At 33.5% G+C, this 20,834-nt stretch overlaps 1 protein-coding gene across 2 annotated transcripts in view; it reads left to right on the top strand.

Annotated features, from left to right (window-relative positions):
• Positions 1–20,834, top strand: part of LOC120766874 (GATA-binding factor C) — a 124,087-nt gene that overhangs the window by 90,732 nt on the left and 12,521 nt on the right. For both annotated transcript variants that reach the window (XM_040092606.1, XM_040092605.1), the window contains exon 5: positions 15,036–15,179. In XM_040092606.1, the coding sequence (XP_039948540.1) occupies positions 15,036–15,179 (144 nt within the window). The remainder of the gene's footprint in view (positions 1–15,035; positions 15,180–20,834) is intronic.

Here is a 20,834-nt window from a genome sequence, read left to right as displayed (position 1 = left end):
TTATATAAAAGGGTTATACGAAGTGCCATAAGACGGCCAGCGATTGATGGTTGGAGGGTGTGAAAACAAAAAAGGATTTTGTATAAATAGAAAATTACAAAAAACAAAACAACAAAAATGTATCGAATAGTTGCGCTGAATGTGTGGCATACACGCCAACATGCAACACCTTTACGCAACGCACGCATGTGGCAGCCACAATACACCACATCAAGCAATTTCGTTAGCAGTTGGCATTTTCACATTTATGCTTACATATTTATGCACATTTCATGTAAATATATATATATTTGTATATGTGTATGTGTGTGTAATTTTTTTGTAATTTTTTCTGCAGTAAAGCCAGAAGATTGTCATTAATATTTGTCATTGCTGCCAAAGCTGCTGAAATCGCACGCGCAGCTCAACAACCACACTAAAAGCAACAACAAACACGCAATTTATTATATTGTTGGCGACCAGCGGCTACTAAAACTAAATAAATTTCCTGCCAAGTTTTCGTTTTTCATCATTTCTGCTGCCACTAATTTTATATGCTGCCGTTTTTGTAAAGCTTTTATGATTGTTGTTGTTGTTTTTTGTTTCAGTAACTGTTTTTAGTGTGCCTTAGCAACTTTGCTGTAAATATTTCATTTGATTTCTTTGTTTTGCACTCTTTTCTATTACGACTGACGAGGAAATGGATGTCTGCCAGGCACGCTCGCATTGTTTTCGAAACACGCACACACACACACACACACACACACAAATGCAACATTAAAGTCCAGCACACATATATGTTTATGAATTTAGCCTATCATGTAACACAAAGCGTTAGCTTTTGTTGTTTGGCATTAATTTTCGCATAACATTTACACGATGGCAGGACATGCTCGCCTGCGCGCGCACACACACACACAGACATGTGCATATGTGTAACAGGCTAGGAGTGGTCCTTTCATAACCGTTTGCAGCAGGTGAACCCTGCATTTCGCCTTCGTGTGCTTATAGAAACTTAGTATGTTGGTAAGTACTTTGTCTGCATGTCTGCGTACTTCTTTTACTCCTGCCACGCTGCAACGGCTACTAAATGCAAATGTCCGCATAAAATTATAGGCATTTTGTGCATATTAAATGCGCTTGACTATATAAATTCGCTTGAATTGCTCAAAGTTCGTTGATTACTTTGTTGCCTTCGTCGTTTGTGTGCACCGTTACTTGCGCCTGTCGCTTGCGCAATTGTGCGCTTGCTGAATGACTTTGAATGTATCCTGTTTGGTGTTGGCAGGATATGCTAGCATCAAGCTTTTGATAATAAATGGTTTTTTCTTAATTTTTTTTGTGAAACTTAAAATTCAAGGTCACCGAAGAAAATGTAGAGAAATCGATAAAAGTTATTGGACTTCTTTTTAGGGGTTTAGAGGGAGTTAAAAGTAATAAATATTGAATTTGCAGTGATTATCGAGTAAAAATTTTACATTTGTGTTAGAAATATAAATAAAAATTGATTTTGGAAGCTACTGCTCGAACTTTTAACAATATACAAAATATATAGGAATAGATCTCTGATGCAATAGAGTATAGGTTAGAGTATAGGTTAGAGTATATATAGTTATAACTAACCTAATCTCTAACCTATATAATTGTTAAAGCAATAAGAATCATAGCAAAATGAAACCCATAGCAAACGAAAGATAAAATTACGAAAAAAAAATGTTTTGTTTTGTAAATTTCATATTGCGTATAGCTGTCATGTAAACTGGCAGATCAAAACCAAGTTTTTGTATGGAAAAGTTTTTTATTTGACGTGGTATCTTCATGAAATTTGGCATAGATTATTTTCCAAAGCAATGGTACAATCTGCGCAGAAATTGTTTAGAACGGATCACTGTAGCATATAGCTGCCATACAAACTGGCCGATCAAACTCTAGTTCTTGTACGAACTTTTATTTGACAAGATATCTTGACGAAATTTGGCTCGAATTATTGCCTACAGCAGCGCTACATTCTCCGAAGAAATGGCTCTGATCGGACGACTATAGCATATAGCTGCCATACAAACTGGCCGATCAAACTCAAGTTCTAGTACGAAAAACTCTTTTATTTGACAAGATATCTTCACAACTTTTGACACAGAATATTATCCAAGGCAACGCTACAATCTCCGTATATATTTCTCAGATCTTACCGATACAATTAACTGCCTTACAAACTGTCTTATCAATATCGGGAAAAAGATATTTTATAAACTTTTATGCTACGAATAAGGCACCTGTGAAGAGCAGTAGAGCTTCTTCTACTTCTCGTTTAAGGTAATTTTAACTAAAAATGTTGCAAGATATATCTCGATTATAAATAGCTAGGGTGCTTATTGCCCGCACAACAAACTATCTCACAAAAAGTGACAATGTCTAGAATAAAATTGCCAAATATAAGCGCGTCCATTCGCTTTGCCAACAAATATAAGCTATTTACTGCCAACACTGTCCTGCTAAATAAAATGCTAAGCTTACAAACACTAAGAAAGCACAAAAATCATTACATACCATAAAAGACTCCTATATACATAACTCAGAATCTAAGTCCACTGCGTCATTATACAAAGTATCACACTGCAAATATATACAAAATAGTAAATACATACAAAGATAGAGTATATTATATATATTGTATATATGTATCTAGTATGTATGTATATGTGCAGCCACCCAATTTTCCTCAAGTGTTTGTAGTTAATTTATGTAGTAAGTACTTCCCTTATACCCACACACACACACACTGAATCGCGCCCATAAAATAGACATCTTATCTCTGTCGCGCACATCTCTATGCTATCTCGTATTATGCAAAAGTAGATGCTAGCTGATACCCACGTAAAATCTGATAGAGAAAATTTTTGCGCCAGATACGTGCCATTTCCACACGAAAACCATCCATTTTGCTACCAACGCTCGTTTGTATGCCACACAGACACAAAGGCACAAATACACAAGTACAAAGGCGAAATGCTGCACAAATCCTGACACTAAACTGTTATTTATGCGACACAAATATACATACTAAAGCATATACATATTACTATTTAGATATACATATACATATATACTAGTGTATATGTGTTGCAAGCTCCGTAGCTCCGCTCATGGTATTGCCACTTGACTTGCCGTTGTAACCGCCGCCATCGCTCGCTGTGCGCTCCACTTCACTGCTCTATTTGAGTGCTGTTTCCTGCGCAATAGTACCAAACAACAACAACAAATGTATGCATAAGTATAGCAATTTCCCTTTACTTTAGTTTATTTCGTTTCATTACATTTTCATGCAACGTGCTACAAAATAAAGAAATTTTCCTGCAACTGCCGCCAGCGTTTGCTTCGCTGCGACGCTTGTTATTAGAAGCTGTAAGCCATATAAACATTTCTCTTTCTAAGCTTTTGTCTGTCGCAGCCTGGCACTTGAATGCTGTATATGTGCATGTTTGTGTGTTAGTGTGTGTGTCTCCTGGCGCTTGTGCAACATTTTATTGCTACCCCAAATGACTTTTTGCCAAATGTAATGTGGCATGCTTTTTCCAAGGCAGATAATGTCTACAAATGCAGCCCCGCCACCCGCTCTCCCCCCTCTGTGGCACGCCCCAATTCGGTTACTTTTAGATTTTTATATTTATTTGCTTGCACAGCATCAAGATATGCCAGTGTTATTATAACACCCCAAACCAGGCGCTTTTTCTATATACAATACAAACACACATACAAATGCCAATATACATATATAAATAGTATATGTACATATGTGTGTATGTATGTTTCAGCTACTTTGAAGTGGGGTCAGTTCAACGAGCTGCCACATTTATTTACTTTTACTGCTTTTGTGTGTGCATGTGTGTGTGTGTGTTACATAAAGTTGTGCAACATCTAACTTCGTGCGCCATTCATGCTGCTGCCGCTCACCCCACCCAGCAAAATGTACAACCCTTGTGCTTATCTTTACGCTCTTTGTTTGTTCGCCCTCCATTCAGCATCTCCAGAGCTTTTGCCGAGTCCTTTTCCATCACAAGCACACACTTACACAAGAATGTAGGATTAGTTTGTGTACATAGCTTGTTGCCATATAACAGTATATGTATGTATTAGCGCTATATAAGTAATGCTCGGTACATATTTACCGAAGCGTACGCGCATTTTTATCTCAGATCGAAAAGGGCATTGCCATTTGCGTTGCGCTTAGAAAATGTATTTTTCTTCACACACTCACTCACATACATATGTACATACACATATACGCTTGTGTCTACATTATTCAGTGAGTCAGTCTGTAACTGTTTGCTTTATGGTTTTTGTTTGTCTTCTTTCGTTTTTGTTGACTTTAAAGAAACTCAAATAGCCACAAGTATGCTGCCTGTGGGTTTTCTGAAAATATTCGAAAATGTGGCGATTGAGCTTAAAGTGCGCCAAGTGAGCCAAATTGCCGTCGGTAAAATTGATGTTGCATTTTATATGTATCGAATTTCATAATTTTGTTGTATGTAAATATTGATTTTGCTTTGCATTTCGGTGGTTTTGGAAAAGATATTGAAACGAATTTTTAAAGCAAAAAATATTTTTAAAACAAAATATACAATGTTTTGGGTTTTTAAATTTTATTTGTGCCAAATTTTATTATTTGTATTTTTCGTATTTATGCATCAAAGTTCGAGTTTTTAAAATTATTTTTCAAAGAAAAAATTTACGTCATTTGCAAGCTTTTGAGCTTCAAATATTTGAGAAATTTCTAAAGCTCATATTTTTAAGTTATTTCTCAAATAAAAAATATTTTCAAACCATATTTTGCAACATTTTAAATTTTTTTTTTAGTTATTTTTCAAATAAAAAAAAATTTCAAAGCTAAATTTGCTATATTTTAAATTTTTTTAGTCTTGGCAGTAGCTTTTTAGAGTTTCATAATTCGTATTAATTAAAAATTTAATTATTTTTGGACCAAATTTTGCGTTTTTTTTATCAATTTTCAAGTAAAATATATTTTTTTTAAACAAAATTTGAAAACTTCTGATTTTTTAAAATTTGCTATAAATTTTGTATGTGTAATATTCATATAATATATTGAGTTTACATCTTATTTTTTTTTAGCAAAAATTGTGTTTTTTTAATAGTTTAATATTTATTTTGTATTTCAAATATTTGGTGAAAAGATTTTATATACCAATTTTTTAATACATTTAAAAATTTATTGATTTTGCTTCGAAATCTTACATTTTATACCAAAATTATTGTTTTTTAAATTATTTCTTTAATATAAATATTTGTTAATTTTTATGTTTTAATTAATAGAATATTTTTGATTTTTAAAAATTAATTATGAGTTTTTTATGTGCAAAATTTCATAATTCCTATTGAATTTTAATTTTTTTATTTTTTTTTTGTTTTGCAATAAAAATATTTTTGTAGACAAACTTTACAATATTTTTCATATTTAAAAACTGACGGTTTATATTTTAATTGCCAAATTTCATAACTTGTATAAAAAACTATTTATTTTGTTTCAAAATTTTATGGATATTTTTTACTATTAAATACTTTTTAAACGAAATTTTCAATATTTTCTATTAACATTTATGCCTTTATAATAAAATAATTTTAACTAATATAAATCAGTCAACTTTAAAGCAGTATCAATTGCGCTCCACAGTTTCTTAATAAATTTCATTCGTTGTTTCTGCCAACTATCTGTCCCGCTTATCTATGTATACTCCAAACCGTTGCCCCGAAGCCTCAAAAATTTTTACAAATATCTTATCACCATAATTATCAAAATGCCACCGCTCTTAAGTGAATGAAAATGAAAAAATAGCAAACTTGAAAAAAAATTTAAATACCGTTACATTTTTCATATGCAATTTGGGAAAACCACTCGCTTTGCGCAAACATATTTAATCAAAATTAACTTAAGTACTTGTGTGATTTGTTTAAATATATTTTAATTAAGACTTGCGAGTAAACACAGCAAATCGCCAACAAGCAATACATTAAAAATAGTGTAAACACAAGTGGCATTAAAAATTGATAAATAATATTGGAAGCAAATAAAATTGGGCGCGTGAGAAAAACCCACAAAAATACCTTAATTCCTTAGAATTAGCGGAGGGAAATCATTTTATTGACAATTGGCTTAACTCGCGTGGCGCCAGCTGGGCGTTGATGAGTGACGTCTCAAGCTTTTGTCTTTCATTTAATTACGAAAGGAACATTTCGTGGTATTGCATTGTCTAATGGACATAACAGCATATCTTATCAGCATAGCATTGCCCCACATGCCAAAATAGACACATCGATTAGATACAAATGAATAAGCAAGATATGTACAGAAAATAGGTGGAAATTGGGTGCAAGATTGCTATTGTATGTAGGTAGGGTAACCGATATATATAGGTGAGTTAACTGTTATATATAGGCATGTTAACTGATATACATAGGTATGTTAACTGTTATATGTAGGTATGTTAACTAGTATATATGTATAAGTAAGATAACTGTTATACTATATATAAGTATGTATGTATAGGTGTGCTTTCAGTTGCACAATTTTCGCTCTTGATACTTGGCAATGATTGCTCATAATAAATTTCATGCCTGAAACCAAAGCAAATAAACGCTAATTCGTAATTGTCACGGGGCTAAAAACGGTAAATATTTATATACATGTATTTACAGAAGCATGCACATAAATAATATATACAACAATTTAAGATTTCTTAACGAAATTGCAAGGTCAACAAACGAAGCACATATAACCTGCAAATACACATATACATACATACATATGTGAGAACATTCGTACACACAGCTTTTTTCTTTACCCAAAATAGTTGTTTTGCCAAAGTCTTAGGCAAACAATAGCTGCTTAATTTTGTGTTTCAATTTGTAATCAAAGTAATCTGTTTAAGTCAATGAATTGTCTTTTCGTGTTATTTTATGTGGCACGCATTAATTAATTAATTAGTGCTGACAGCTTGCAAATAAAGTAAGCGCAAATAAAACAAACAATACAAAATGCATTATTTAATGCTTCGAAATGGCAATAAATTTAATAGTTTGCATTTTTGGCGGAACAACAAGATTTCTCTTAATCAAATCTCTTAAATAAAATTGTTTGCGAAGTGAAAAAGTAATAAATATTATTTAAAAATATGCTAAAAAATTCCATGTTAAATTTCTTTGTTACCCAAAAACAAATAAAAACTAAAAATAACAAAAAAAAATATATAAAATGTGGAGTTTTGAAAATCTTCGTATATTGGTAGAATTACAAAATTTTCTTCCGCCTGCTTAAATAACAGCAACAATCCACTGCAAACTTTGTATTTCCCGCTTCCAGCACTCAAAGAATTCAAGAAAGCTCCAAGCTCTCACACCGCCCGCGACTTGCAGCTGTAGCAAGGCGTGCACCTTGTGTTGACCTCAGGTACAAGTCATAATTTAGCACGTCGCAGTAACAAAAAGTTAAGAAAAATGGCTAATATAAGGAAGAAGTGGTTTCCGATTAAGTTTTATTTGACTTTAGATGTGCATATGTATGCTATGTATGTACATATGTGTGCTGCTATTGAGCCACCACTAAAAAACAAGCAATCAATTGTTTCACTTAAAAATAAAAACATAAAAAAATAAATAAAAAAGTTTTATTTTAATGACGCATTTCCAGAAGAAATATATTATGTGTTCTACACATAGTGTAAAAATTTAAAAACATAAACTGACACGTCTATATAAACTTAAAATGTTGTGAATCAATGCTTGTTCTATAATAAATTTAAAAAATAAATAATATATAAATAAATAAATAAAATAAATAAATAAAAATATAGTATTATTTTAAAGATGATAAAAAAATATTATGCTTTAAAATTACCAAAACTAAAAAAAAAAAAATATAATAAGAAATAAATAAAAAAAATTAAAATAAAACAAAGAAATTAAAAAACAATTAATAATTTAAAAAACCAAAATTTACCAGAGTTTTTAATAAATCAAATTATTAATTTTATTAAAGAATATATTAAAAATAAATAAAAATAAAAAAATAAAAATGATAGTGAAATAAATTGATTAAAAATTAAAACTTAACAGATTTTCCATAAAACAAAATTTTCATTTCATTAAAAACTAAATTATAAAAAATTTAATAAAGAAATATATATAAAAAATAAATAAATAAAAATAAATATAAATATTAAAACAATGATTTTTTCAAAAAAACTTATAAACTTCATGAATTCTACTAAATTTTAATTTATTTCATAATTGAAGTAATCGCCACTTTTAATTAGCTGTGAACTTTTCGCAATCAAAAGCGAAATTTTGCTTTCAGCTGTCGCTTATTAAGCGCATATTTCAATTTCGTAGCTGCGTGCCAGTTAGCAAGCGCAAAAAATGCGCACATATCATAAATATATGCATATACATGTACATATGTATGTATGTGACTGTTTCATATGTATATGAGTGTGTGAATCCAGTGTCTAAAATAACTCTTCGCCCCAAAAGACCGTCTGTCACACGGTCAAATGAAAACAAACAGCTAGTATATTTGCATACACAAACAAACACACACACACACAACCAAACCTTTCCGCATAATACGCCATCTTGTTTGCTTTTGCAAGTGTTCATAGGTACGCGCCAGCCTATGGCGAGCGAACATGGCTGCGAAACAGATGTATACCTATGTATATAGATCATTGTTGCTCTTTTTATTTTTTGAGAATTTCGCTTTTGTTTTATTATTTGAACATAATATTTTCATTGGAAAATCGCTGCTACAACGCTTGCCGTTGAAGTGTATTGTTATTGTTATGCCTATACATAAGATAATGAAGCCACATATTTTTTCTAAATTCTTTAAACAATCACAAGTGAGTTTTCTTGGCGCTTAAGACAGCCTACGCAGACGCAAGTGTACATATACATATGTAACTGTGTATGTGTGTTGATATGTACATATGTACATATTTCTATGATATGTATAACACATCCACACTTGCTTGGCTGCGCGCCTTTCAATTAATCTTGTCAATATTTGACAGTTTGTCATTTCTATATTCTTGATTTATTACGTTTATTCGCCAACAGTGTTTGCTTGTATGCGCACACTGTCACACCTACTTATAACTAAATGCTGAGGCACATACGTATACATACTTACATAAAAGTCGATATATGATTTGTGCGGCACTTACAGGCGTATTAAAGCACGGCTGTGAGTTATGTGTGCGTGCAATCGCTCTGCCGTTGCTGGTGTTAATGCTCACACTTCATTAATTTTTATTAGCGTTTTAAAGTGAGCGCATTGCAGCGATTGCAAGAGAAGTAAGGTCAAGCTTATGCTTCAAAGAAAGTGGAAGAAGTAGTTGGATAAGGTAGTCAAGTAAGGATTGGGCACTGTTTGAGGCGTTATATACACTGGCAAGATGGAAAAAACACATTTATGTGATCTTTTTTTTTGAATAAGCATTTTACTTAATAAATAAATTATGTTATGTACCTTAATAAGCGGCGATTCATTATGACAAATTTTGAAAAAAAAATTAGACTGCCTGAAAAATCGGTTATATGTATAATCAAAAATCGTAGTCCTTCGTTCATTATGTGATAAATATAATTAGGAACATAATATGTGAAAATTTCAAAACAGTCAATAAGATATTAATTTTGAAGCGTAATTTATCTTTGAAGCAACAAAATGTTAGTTACATGTGATCAAATTTGACCCGGACTTCGTTCATTATCTGATAAATATGTATAATTAAGAACATAATATGTGAAAATTTCAAAACAGTCATTAAGATATTAGTTTTGAAGCGTAATTTATCTTTGAAGCAACAAAATGTTAGTTGCATGTGATCAAATTTGACCCGGACTGACTTAAAAATAACATTTTCAAATGTTTCAACAAAAAACTTTACCATTGCCTTCAAAATAGACTCAATATGCTGTATTGTAGCTTGATATTTTAGTTTTGAAAACAGAAAAACGTCACAGAAAATCTTTTTTTGGCGAATACAGTGACTGAGCGATGACTCTTGTTTCGTGTTTGGTCAAAAAGACGGTCGCAGTCGTACTAGAATGTAACGGCGCATTATCGTTGAAAAATCGAAGAATGTTCAGTCCAAAAATTGGGTCGTTTATGACGAGTTGCTTGGAGCAGTTGCCTAAAATTATCAATAAGGAGGCAAATACATACTAATAGACATATGGATATTGAACTTCGCGTGAATATAAAAAAGATTACAACAGTCTTAAAAATTTTTTTGTCTAGTCGGTTTGCCCGCGCAGTTTTAAGGGATCAGTCCGGGTCAAATTTGATCAGATGCTATAAATGGCTACTTAAAAAGAAAAAAATAATCATAAGTAAATAATGTAAAAGATAATAATATAAAATTGTATTACATAAACTTTCTTCTCTAAGCAACTCTCTAAAAAAAAACTTCAATTTCGCTGCAACTTTCCGGCAAGCCGCACTGAAATCGCATTGAAAACTTTGTGCTTCGCAAGAACTTTATTGAACAACAACAACAATTCATTAAAATGACAATTTTACAAAACTCACATGACGAGCAGTAGCTACTTGGCATGCACACACACACACATAAATGCATTATTACACACGGTCAGCCAATGCACTTCTTCATGACACCCGTTGTTGTTGCAAGCAGTGAGAGAAAAAAATCACATGTTTTTTCAACAGGACTTTTTGTTGTTTTCTTTTACTGCTTCTGCTGCGCTGCTCTGCCCTTTTTAAATTTTATTCACTTCTCATTGCTTTCGTTGTTGATTTCCTCTTGTCCTTCCGAGATTTCCACGAATTGCCTGCAACATGAGCGCCTACTTTTTTGCTGCGTTGCAATGCGGCATGCCACACTAACTGCTGCTGCCTTGCTATTGTTGCTGATGCTTAATTTTTTCGGTTTAACAAACTTAAATGCTGCTCGCACTCGCCTTGGCCGGACTAGATTGCTGCAGCAGCAAATCCAGGTCTTAAGCGTGGAGTTCGACTCTTTTAATTTCGAATTTATATTAAACACGCTTTTTAAGCACGCCAGTGTGTGTGTGACTTTTTGCTTAAAAATGCTGTACGCAAGTGCTACGCCTAGTTGCCATCAAGCATCCAACATAGCCAGCGCTGCATTCGGTAAGGCGCACACGCCTAGTTAGTTGGCACCCAGGCTGAGCCACACTTTAACTCGTCTCTTTTCCAATATATGTACAGTATGTACCTTTTCTTGCCTCCGCTAGTTTTGCACGTGATCATGTTCATGCAACACGCTGAAACGTTTGCGTTTCTCGCCTCGAAAGCCAGTTACTGCACTAAACGGTGCGGTTTTTTCCAATTCCAACAATTTTTTTTGACTTCACTATTGTTGTTGTTGTTGCGTATACGCTCTGTGGCGCGTTGTGTTCACTGTCTGCTATTGATCATGTTTGACGATGCACTTTTAATTGATGTTTTTTCAATCGCAGTTGCATGTTCAACGGTCAGCATATCACGGCTTGCGTCGCACTTGCCACCACCTGTTCCGGCAACGTTTTGAAGGTTGTGGCACACATAAAAACGTATATTTCTTTGTGAAGCGCATAAATTTCGCCACAAGCATTGTTGTTGTTGCCTGCTTTTCAGGCGTAACTACAACCCGTTGCACTGTGCCACTTGTGCCACATGCCTAACGAACTTGCCACAATTTTTGCTTACATAATTTTACACTTCAATTGAGGCAACAGCAAAAGCATTATACAGGCAATACAATTGCAGGCAACATACATACATATGCAACATGACTTGTCCGCAATCAGTTTTGGGGCAGCAACGGAAATCCACAAGCCGTTTAACTTTTTGCAAAATGTGCGAAAATCGAAATTAATTGCAACGCCCACAAGTGTACCTGTGTTTTGTGGACAGATGTATGGTGAGGAAGCACATGCGCTGCCACAAGTTTGTGGCTGTGTGTTAGTTTTTTTGTTGCACAAATAACTTGCCACAAAAGCGCTGACTTTTTTTAAGTTTTATAAGAAATATATACATACATACATACATAGTACATACGTATGTAAAGCGATGAACTGCTACACTTGCAACTGCCACATCCTTGTTACCGCCAAATTAAGAAACGACTATTAACCGTTATACTACAAAAATCAGCAGCAAGCCGTAACACGCACATACAAACACACATGCAAATAAAGTTGTGAATACTAAATAAACCTACAATAATAAAAAATGCAGTTGTTATCCATGACCAAGACACACACACATGCATATGTATACATACATTTATAGCAATCACGTGCTTTTCTTTACAATTCGCATCAAACAGTATAAATTAAGTTGTTAACATGACAATTCGACAAAACTCTCTGGTCTCTGGTATTGATGTTGTTGACATTGTCACTGTTGTTGTTGTTGGTTTTGTTAACTTTTTTACCGTTTTGCCCATTAATAGCTGTTTGCGTCTTGCGACGTTGTTGCAACAAACTTCACACCTCTGCAACAAAATACGACACAACAACAACAACAACAGCGACAGCAAGACCAATAAAATAAAAGTGTAAAGCAAAATTAATGAAAATAACATTTTAATGCTAACAAGGTCCATTTTAATGAATTCGAAACACTAAGCAACATTACTACACCACAGTTCACTCTGCAACAACACCAACGCACTGCAATACATTCACTCTTATCCACCTATCCTGTCCACAGCAGCAGATTTCGCCAACTCCTCCATACTTGTCACACTGCTGAACACACCTACATAGCAACAAATACTCTCATATATACTCGTATGTGCTCTCTGGCGTGCGAGTTCGCGCGCCGATTACGATTGCATTGGTTGGGCATAAAATTAAGCGACAGGTCACACGAGTGTGCGTTTGCATATTGCTTGTGTGTGCGTATGCATGTTTGTGTGTGCTTTTATGCACAAAAGATTAAAAAACACGATTTCATATTGATTTGTGTACAACGCATGCGAGCTCACACTTGTTGGTATTTATTTGAGAATGCGTCTTTTGGCATATTTTTGGTGTGCAAACGCTGATCGACACACATACATATAATATATGTATATGTATAAACATTCAAATATATATTTATGTAGATATATGCAAGCTTCGAACATGCCGATATAGGCTTTGCAGAGTTCTTTTGAATTTTAAATATTTTGTATCACTTGCAGAGCAATGATGAAGCGAATTTAGAGGAAGCAGAGTTGCACAAAGTTTTTTTTTAATATTTTGTTAGTGAATTATTCGTACATTCGTACAAATTGAAAGTGTTTTAGAATTTTGCGATTGGAAAGGAAAAAAATTTAAATTTTTTTTTATTATTTGAAAAATTATAAAAATTTATGTTTGCTTTGCTTTAAAGATTTTGTCTAATTTTTCTTCAATTTTTAAGAGGTTTATGTTGGTTAAGAATTTTTTGTTTAAAATATACATATATGTACATACATATACATATGTATGTATGTATATAAGAAAGCTCAGAAATGCAATTTTTGTAACATATTATCAAAACAGTGATTATTTTTTTTAAATATATATTACATTCAAATTTTTTTTCTAGAGATATTTATTTTAAATTTGTTTATGATATAGCCAACAATTTTTTTCCAACGCTGATTTTTATAACATATACTTTATGTAAAAATTTATGTATTTTTATGTAAAATTTTATTATTTTTCAATTTGAATTATTTGATTAGTAAAGCAAAAGTTGCAATTATTATTTTTTTACAAACAAAATATTATTAATTTTTAATTCTCGATGACGAAAAATATTATCATTACAATAAAAAATAACGATAATATTTTTCGTCATCATAAGGGGGTCTCTCATCCGAGGCTGTTTTCTACATTTCATTGAGAGTGTTTTTTTGGGGGGGCGGGTGCCAAACCCAGCGCACAAACCTGTTTCTCCTTCTCATTTTATCTCGCCTACAAAGGGATGTTTTTTGGCTATCCTAAAGATACTTGGTCTAAGACCGGAAGTCTTGAGCTGCTTAAGCCATATGTAAAGAATCGTTTCTGGCCACCCCCAAGTGAATGGTTTCCGTCTAGAACCGATTAATTAATTTTTTATGCATTATTTTTTAAACTTTTTTTAATGAAAATGAATTACTGCGTTTAAAATATTATCAAACAAAACAAGGTGTACAAATTATAAAATAAATAAAAAATATTTCTATAACCATTAAAACTAAAAAAAATATTGTTTTCTTTTTTGCAATCCTTAACATAACTATAAATTAATAATTTTTAATAAATATTTTCTACACCCACACATTTTAAATTTTTATAGAGAAAATAATGAATTTCATAAAATTGATTTTTTATATATGTATTAAATTTTTGTATGGAACATTTTCATAATAAAAATGTATTAGTTAAATTAAAATATATTTTTAATATGAAGACGGATAAAAAAATTTTATTACAAAAAATAACAAAAAAAATACTTAGAATGGTTCATAAAATTTTTCTGCAGTAAAAAAATTACAGAAATATGCATATTGAGAGTACCGAAGTCAAAAACTTAAAAGTTTTTAAAATGAAATATAGTAGTTATAAAACATTTTTAATTTCAAAAACTCTTAAGTTCGACTTTTTTCATATTTAAACAACAATACAAACAAATTAAGCATTGTTCGTATTTGCGATTCAGTAAAAATTCACTTAGAATTAAGCAAGTAAACAACTTCGTCATATAAAATTGTCATATGTATATACACAAATGCATATGTACATACATATGTATGTGTATGCCAACGTACATAACTAATTTCGTACGACTCCCTTGTGCAAATAAATAATACAGCGAATTGCTTAATCAACCACAATCGTGGTTTGTTGTGAGTTTCTTTCGCTTACGCAGCCACAGAAAATTACACAAAAATTTAATTTATAGCCAACAAAATAGACTTAACGATATAACCCTTTTGCTACAAACAAAACCCTCTGAAAAACACGCACTCACAAGCACTTTTACATTTGTCTTTCTCTTGCAGACACTACAGTCGTTACAAAGCGCCGCGAAGCGAGCGGGGACATCATGCGCGAATTGCAAAACCACAACGACAACACTTTGGCGGCGGAACGCCAGCGGCGAACCCGTGTGTAATGCCTGCGGACTCTACTACAAGTTGCATAATGTAAGTGCAGAAACCAAATTTATTTAAAAATAGTAAAACAGATAAGTTATAAATGACTTTATGCAAAAAGCTCAAACATATCTATGTAGTTGGCAACACTTTGTCGCATCCACACGCGCGCACTGTCAGCATAAATGACTTCCGCGCTTGATTTCCTGCCAAGCGAAAAGTTTATTTCCAACATTGGACATTTACGCTCTCGTGGGAGCTAAGTCCGTTACAAGTAGCTGCTAATACACTAAGCTAATCCGCGCCGCATATGCTTTCGACTGCATCAGTGCGCGCGGCGGCAATAAAAATGACAACGCTCAGCCGCGGCAAGCACACAGGCGCCGTTACATGTGTTTATTAGTATGCTAATCCTGGCAGAATTTATTTGCCCAACAACGCTGAAATGCTAACAAATTCTCTAAAGTCACACGCCCAAACGCAGCGGAAGGGGGCTGCAATTCCGGTATCAGCGCCGGTTAGTGGTGCGGCACAGCGGGTGCGCTGATGATAGTTTAATGATATAAGCGTTTAAATCGTTTATAATGCCAATGGTAGTAACTACAAGCGCAACTACAAAAACAATGACAGAGCGACGAAATAAATCGCCAAAAAGTTTCACACATACACGTATGTATGTATATACGTTTGGGTAGCGGTAAGTCAAACTGTATGGCGTGGCGCGCTTAACCCTCGTTAAGTGCGGCAGCGATTTCACACACCATTTAGCGGGCAAGCTGGTATGTTGGTATGAGTTTATGTGCATTTTTGTTTGAAACCGATACTTGCGCCTTGGCACAGAAACACACTCACGCATATATATTATTGAGCTTTCCCACATATACATATGTATATGTACAAGTATTCATGACTGTGTAGAGCAAGTGGCTACGCTAACCCCAAATTTTGCGTTGCCTACGCGCTTTAACTCTAACTGCAGGAAATCAAGTGCAGGGTAACGGAAATGTGATGAGATTAAAAGTGACACCCATACGCACGCACATGCCTACTATATATGTATGTACATGCGCTTAGGGTTGCAGCGCTAAGATGAACACAGTGGCCAACGCGCTTGGGGTGCACGCCAGCGACCGGCGTGCGAGTGAAGTAAATCGCTTAAACGGAAATCAGATTTGCACTTAATTCAGGCGGGTGCAGTGCTCTTGTGGCAAACACAACAAACGTGGTCAGTCATTATATTCATATAACGGTACTCCGCCTGCGTTGCTCAGTCAATCATGCGACCTTGCCGCAACCCTTGACGCTTTTGGCGTGGCGCTTAAACGTTTTGATGAATTGTTGATGATTATTTAAAGATGCTGTGCATTAAGTCGCATTGTTCTTGTTATTGTTGCTTTTTACGGCATGTATTTATATAAGTGTGTGTGTGTGTGTGTTTAATACCTTCTCCTATACAACGTTTGCTGTTTGACGATAAGATAAGCGGCGAACAACGGGCTGCCGCGTGCACCGTGCGGCCTGTGAAGATGCGATAAGCGGCGCGCGTTGGAAAATAAATGGGGAAGAAATCGCTTACCGGCTAAATTGGGGTAATTTATGTGTAATAGCATTGACTGCGCCGCATGCTGGTAGCGCTGCGGAGGTGTAGATGGCAGTGTTTGAGGTTTTTGTCGCGCCAATGATGTGGAAGCGAAATTCAATTTTCATAAAGTGGATAATGATGAAAATGCATATATTTTTCTTTTTTCTTTTTGAAACCGCTCATGAATGTTAAATGAGCATTTTAAAAACAAAAATACGCGTTAGTAGATACATATATACATACATGCTAGTACCTGCTTACGTCGCCGTTGTGTTAATAAGAAAAGCGCGAAAAAAACACGACAACAAACAAAAAGTTTTTCGCATCAGTGCACATTAAAAATTCATTAGCTGAAAAGAAAAACAAAACAAGAAATTAGTAGCAACAACCTACCAACAGCTTAGGGGTGGCTAAAAAGTTCGTTGAGTTATTACATGGCGCCATAAAAATTTCAGCAACCACTTTCGTGGTGAAAAAGTTTACAAGTGACATTTTTTACATTTTTTTTAGCTTTCACTTTTCCTATTTTTTACTGCTTTTTGTAATTTCTTCTTCAATATTCTTCCTGCCTACTGTTGGCTCTAAAGTGCTTTAAGTATACTGTAGGCATTATTATATTATTTTATTATCTTTTCATGATCATTTTTGTTTGTAGGATGTGGCAAAAGTTGATATTTTTCTTTTTCACGATTATCTAATTAATAATAATAATAAATATTTGCTACTATTATTTTTCAGAATTATTTATAAAAATTAACTTACATCATTTCTTAATTTTTCAATAATTCTTAAGCAAAATTAAATAATTTTCTTAATTTATCAACACTAAAAGTGCATCAAAAATTAAAATCTACATACATATATTTGAAATATTTTTTACATAACTTTAATTTTTATGCGATATAAAAAATCAGCACCTTAAAATAGTGAAACAATATTCTAAACTTTAACGACACGTCATTAGCTTTTCTACTTGCAAACACCTCACATGTCCATAAATCCCAACATTTGTTTTTTTCACCATAGCGCACAATTTAAAATAAATCAAACCAACACATAAATTCACACCCACAAACCGTATGCATGCATATGCAAGTACAGCATGTGAGTAAGTGAGTAGCCAATAACTAACACCCATCGTCAATTCTCATACTTCATCGGCAACGCCATCAACGCTAAACCAATGTCCATTCGTTATTTGATTCGTCGTTAAAGCCAACAACATCAAATGATGTCCAACATACTAATGACCACGCAAAGCGAAACTCACTGCACTCGTGTCGGCCATATGAGCACACGCGAGTGTGAGTGTTGTGTGAGTGCATTAGAACTGAATTATAACAGTGCGCTGCAGACGAGTGACTTCAGCAAACGGACATGCAAAAACATGTAGTGATAGATAAATAAATGCATAAACATATGCACATTCATTTGTATGTATGGTGTATTTACATATATGTTTATATGTGGGCATGTGTGACTAATAAGTTAGCAGGCAACAAAATTTCCATAAATCGCCAATCAGATTAGACATTAGACGTGTGAGCCCACACACAGCTGACAATTTACGAGCGCAAAAATGTACGCCCGCGCTACCGAAAGGGGGGAACGAATGCTAAGCGCTTATTTAAAAGGGTGCACGGATGTAATGTATACATACATATACAAATACAATTATTTATGTATTAATGTGTGGCTGTACACATTTTGATGCGAAACAGATGGATTGCTGCCGCCTGATATGCGCGCATACAAACAAAACGACAGCTAACATACATCTGCACATACATACATAAGTATATATTTTTGTAAGGAGAAACACAAGTGCAATTGTGGATAGGTGGCACAGCGGTGGCCCACCCATTTGCGCGCGCCAAAAGCATAGTAGGCACACACACACACACACGAGCTCACGAGCTGCGAGTGAAATGTGTCGTTTGGTATTTGCTATGCTGCTGATTGGCATCTAATCAAGATGGGCTGGTGGCCAATTGAAAGGCAAGAAATAGTAGTTGGAAAAATGCATACATACATATATTTGAATATTTGCCACTTCTTCTGCGCATTTGATGTACACGCTGCAAGCGGCAAACTGCCAAATACTGCTCTCATATAAATTATATTTTTACATTGAAATATGTTCATCGCAAAGAACTGATAAGCCAAACACTTGTATGTAGGCATGTGCATTTTTATGTGCCTTGTATGTTAAATGTATGTATGTGCACTGCTTTGTGTATAAAATTAAAGCAAATGCACATTTTGGTTGCATGTCGCATCATTAAGGCAAAAAATGCGTTGGCTGCAAACCACCCAAATCGCCGCTCGGCTTGCCGCTGCAGCTTACGCTTTTTATTAGCGGGTTTTTTGTATGTATTTATATACATATGTTATAAGAATATATACAGACATGCATTTTGACTATTTTCAATTCCTGGCTAACATTTTCCGTTATTTTTGCAAATCAATTTTCAATCTGATAACGCGCATAGACAGTCTGCCGAAGTGCCAGAGGACACATTGTGCGGCAGTATATTTGGCTTTGATATTTATAAAGAGTATTCAGGAAGCAAACATTTCTTTATGTAATTTTAAATTTCTGGTAATTTAAACATATAGTCCAATAAATTTGTGGTTCTGCAGCCATATACGAAATATATATGTATATAATAGTAGACATGTGCACATTGGTAGTCGAAAAAGTCTTTTCGTATATATACGTATGTACATATGTATCAGTTCATAATATTCACAAACGAGCTTTTTTATGTACATTAGACTGAGCCAAAAACTAACCTATCGTATTCATGGGTTAATGGGGACAGATGAAGAGTATTCCTCTAACGAAGAATTTTCAAAAAGTGTTGGTTCAAAGTTTTAGATTAATATAAAGAACACGTGAAAAATCTGTTTCTTATTTAAAATATTTGCCTTAACTTTTCAACCGTTTAAGATACAACTTTTTACATTTTTGTAGAACATATCAGTTCCTAAAAAAATTACCTCAGGATTTTTTTTCTAATTTTAAAATGCATATTTTTAAAAACAAGATTTATATATATACATAAATACTTATGTACATATATAACATTGACTTTTAAATTTTGTTTAACGTTTTTAAAGTCCAATCAATGCCGCTTTCGAATCGCGAAATTAGTAACCGACAATCTTATAATTTCAGGAAGTGGATGCTTTAAAAAATTTTCTTATGTTAATACCTAATATACATACATACATATGTATGTATTAACCATTATTCCAGACGGCAGTCCCGTCAATCCAATCCCGAAAAATTTACATATCATTATTTTTACTTTTCGATAATTCTTCATTAATCCACTCAACTGTAATTAATATTTACAATTAATCCCGAAAACAGTCCCGACAATCCCGAAAATTATTAATTTAAAATTTTTTGTTGTTCAGTAATTCTTAATTACCGTAATTACAATTAATCCCGAAAGCAGTCCCGACAATCCCGAAAATTATAAATTTAATATTTTTTGTTTTTTAGTAATTCTTAATTAATTCGTTCATCAGTTGTACATACATACATATTAACAGTTAATACCAAAAGCAGTCCCGAAAACTGGTTATTTAAATTTTTTTTCTTTTTTAGTAATTGGTCCCCATTTAAAATATTAACATTTAATTTACAATTAATCCCGAAATCAGTTCCAATAATCCCGAAATCGGTCCCGATAGTCCCGAAAATTGTGCAAATTACTATTTTTGTTTTTCAATCTTATTAAATCCGTGCATGATATCAGACAAACTAGCCAACGGAAAGTCATTTTTACAAAGCTAAGCACAGCTTTGAAGGCGCTCAGGTGTCCTTACGTTATGTGTAACATATGTATATGTATGTATGTATGGAGAAATAATATATAAATATGTATACGTGTAGGTGTTGTCATAAAATTTACACCTGTAAGCAATCAACCGTTAATAAATATAATACCTTTTCTGTTATTTTGAAGAAAAATAAACATATCATTTTATTGGATTATACACAACAACAATAAAAACAATGAGCATGAGATCCTTTTTCGTGTAATAATAGAAATTGAGAAAGAATGTGGAGATAAAAAAAAAAATATCCGAACACCTTGCTGCCAAATTGA

This window comes from Bactrocera tryoni, chromosome 1 (assembly GCF_016617805.1).
Source record: "Bactrocera tryoni isolate S06 chromosome 1, CSIRO_BtryS06_freeze2, whole genome shotgun sequence".
In the NCBI taxonomy this organism is placed as follows: Eukaryota; Metazoa; Arthropoda; class Insecta; order Diptera; family Tephritidae; genus Bactrocera; species Bactrocera tryoni.
The sequence above is the reverse complement of the archived record's forward strand: the minus strand, read 5'-3'. Positions and strand labels throughout refer to the sequence as shown.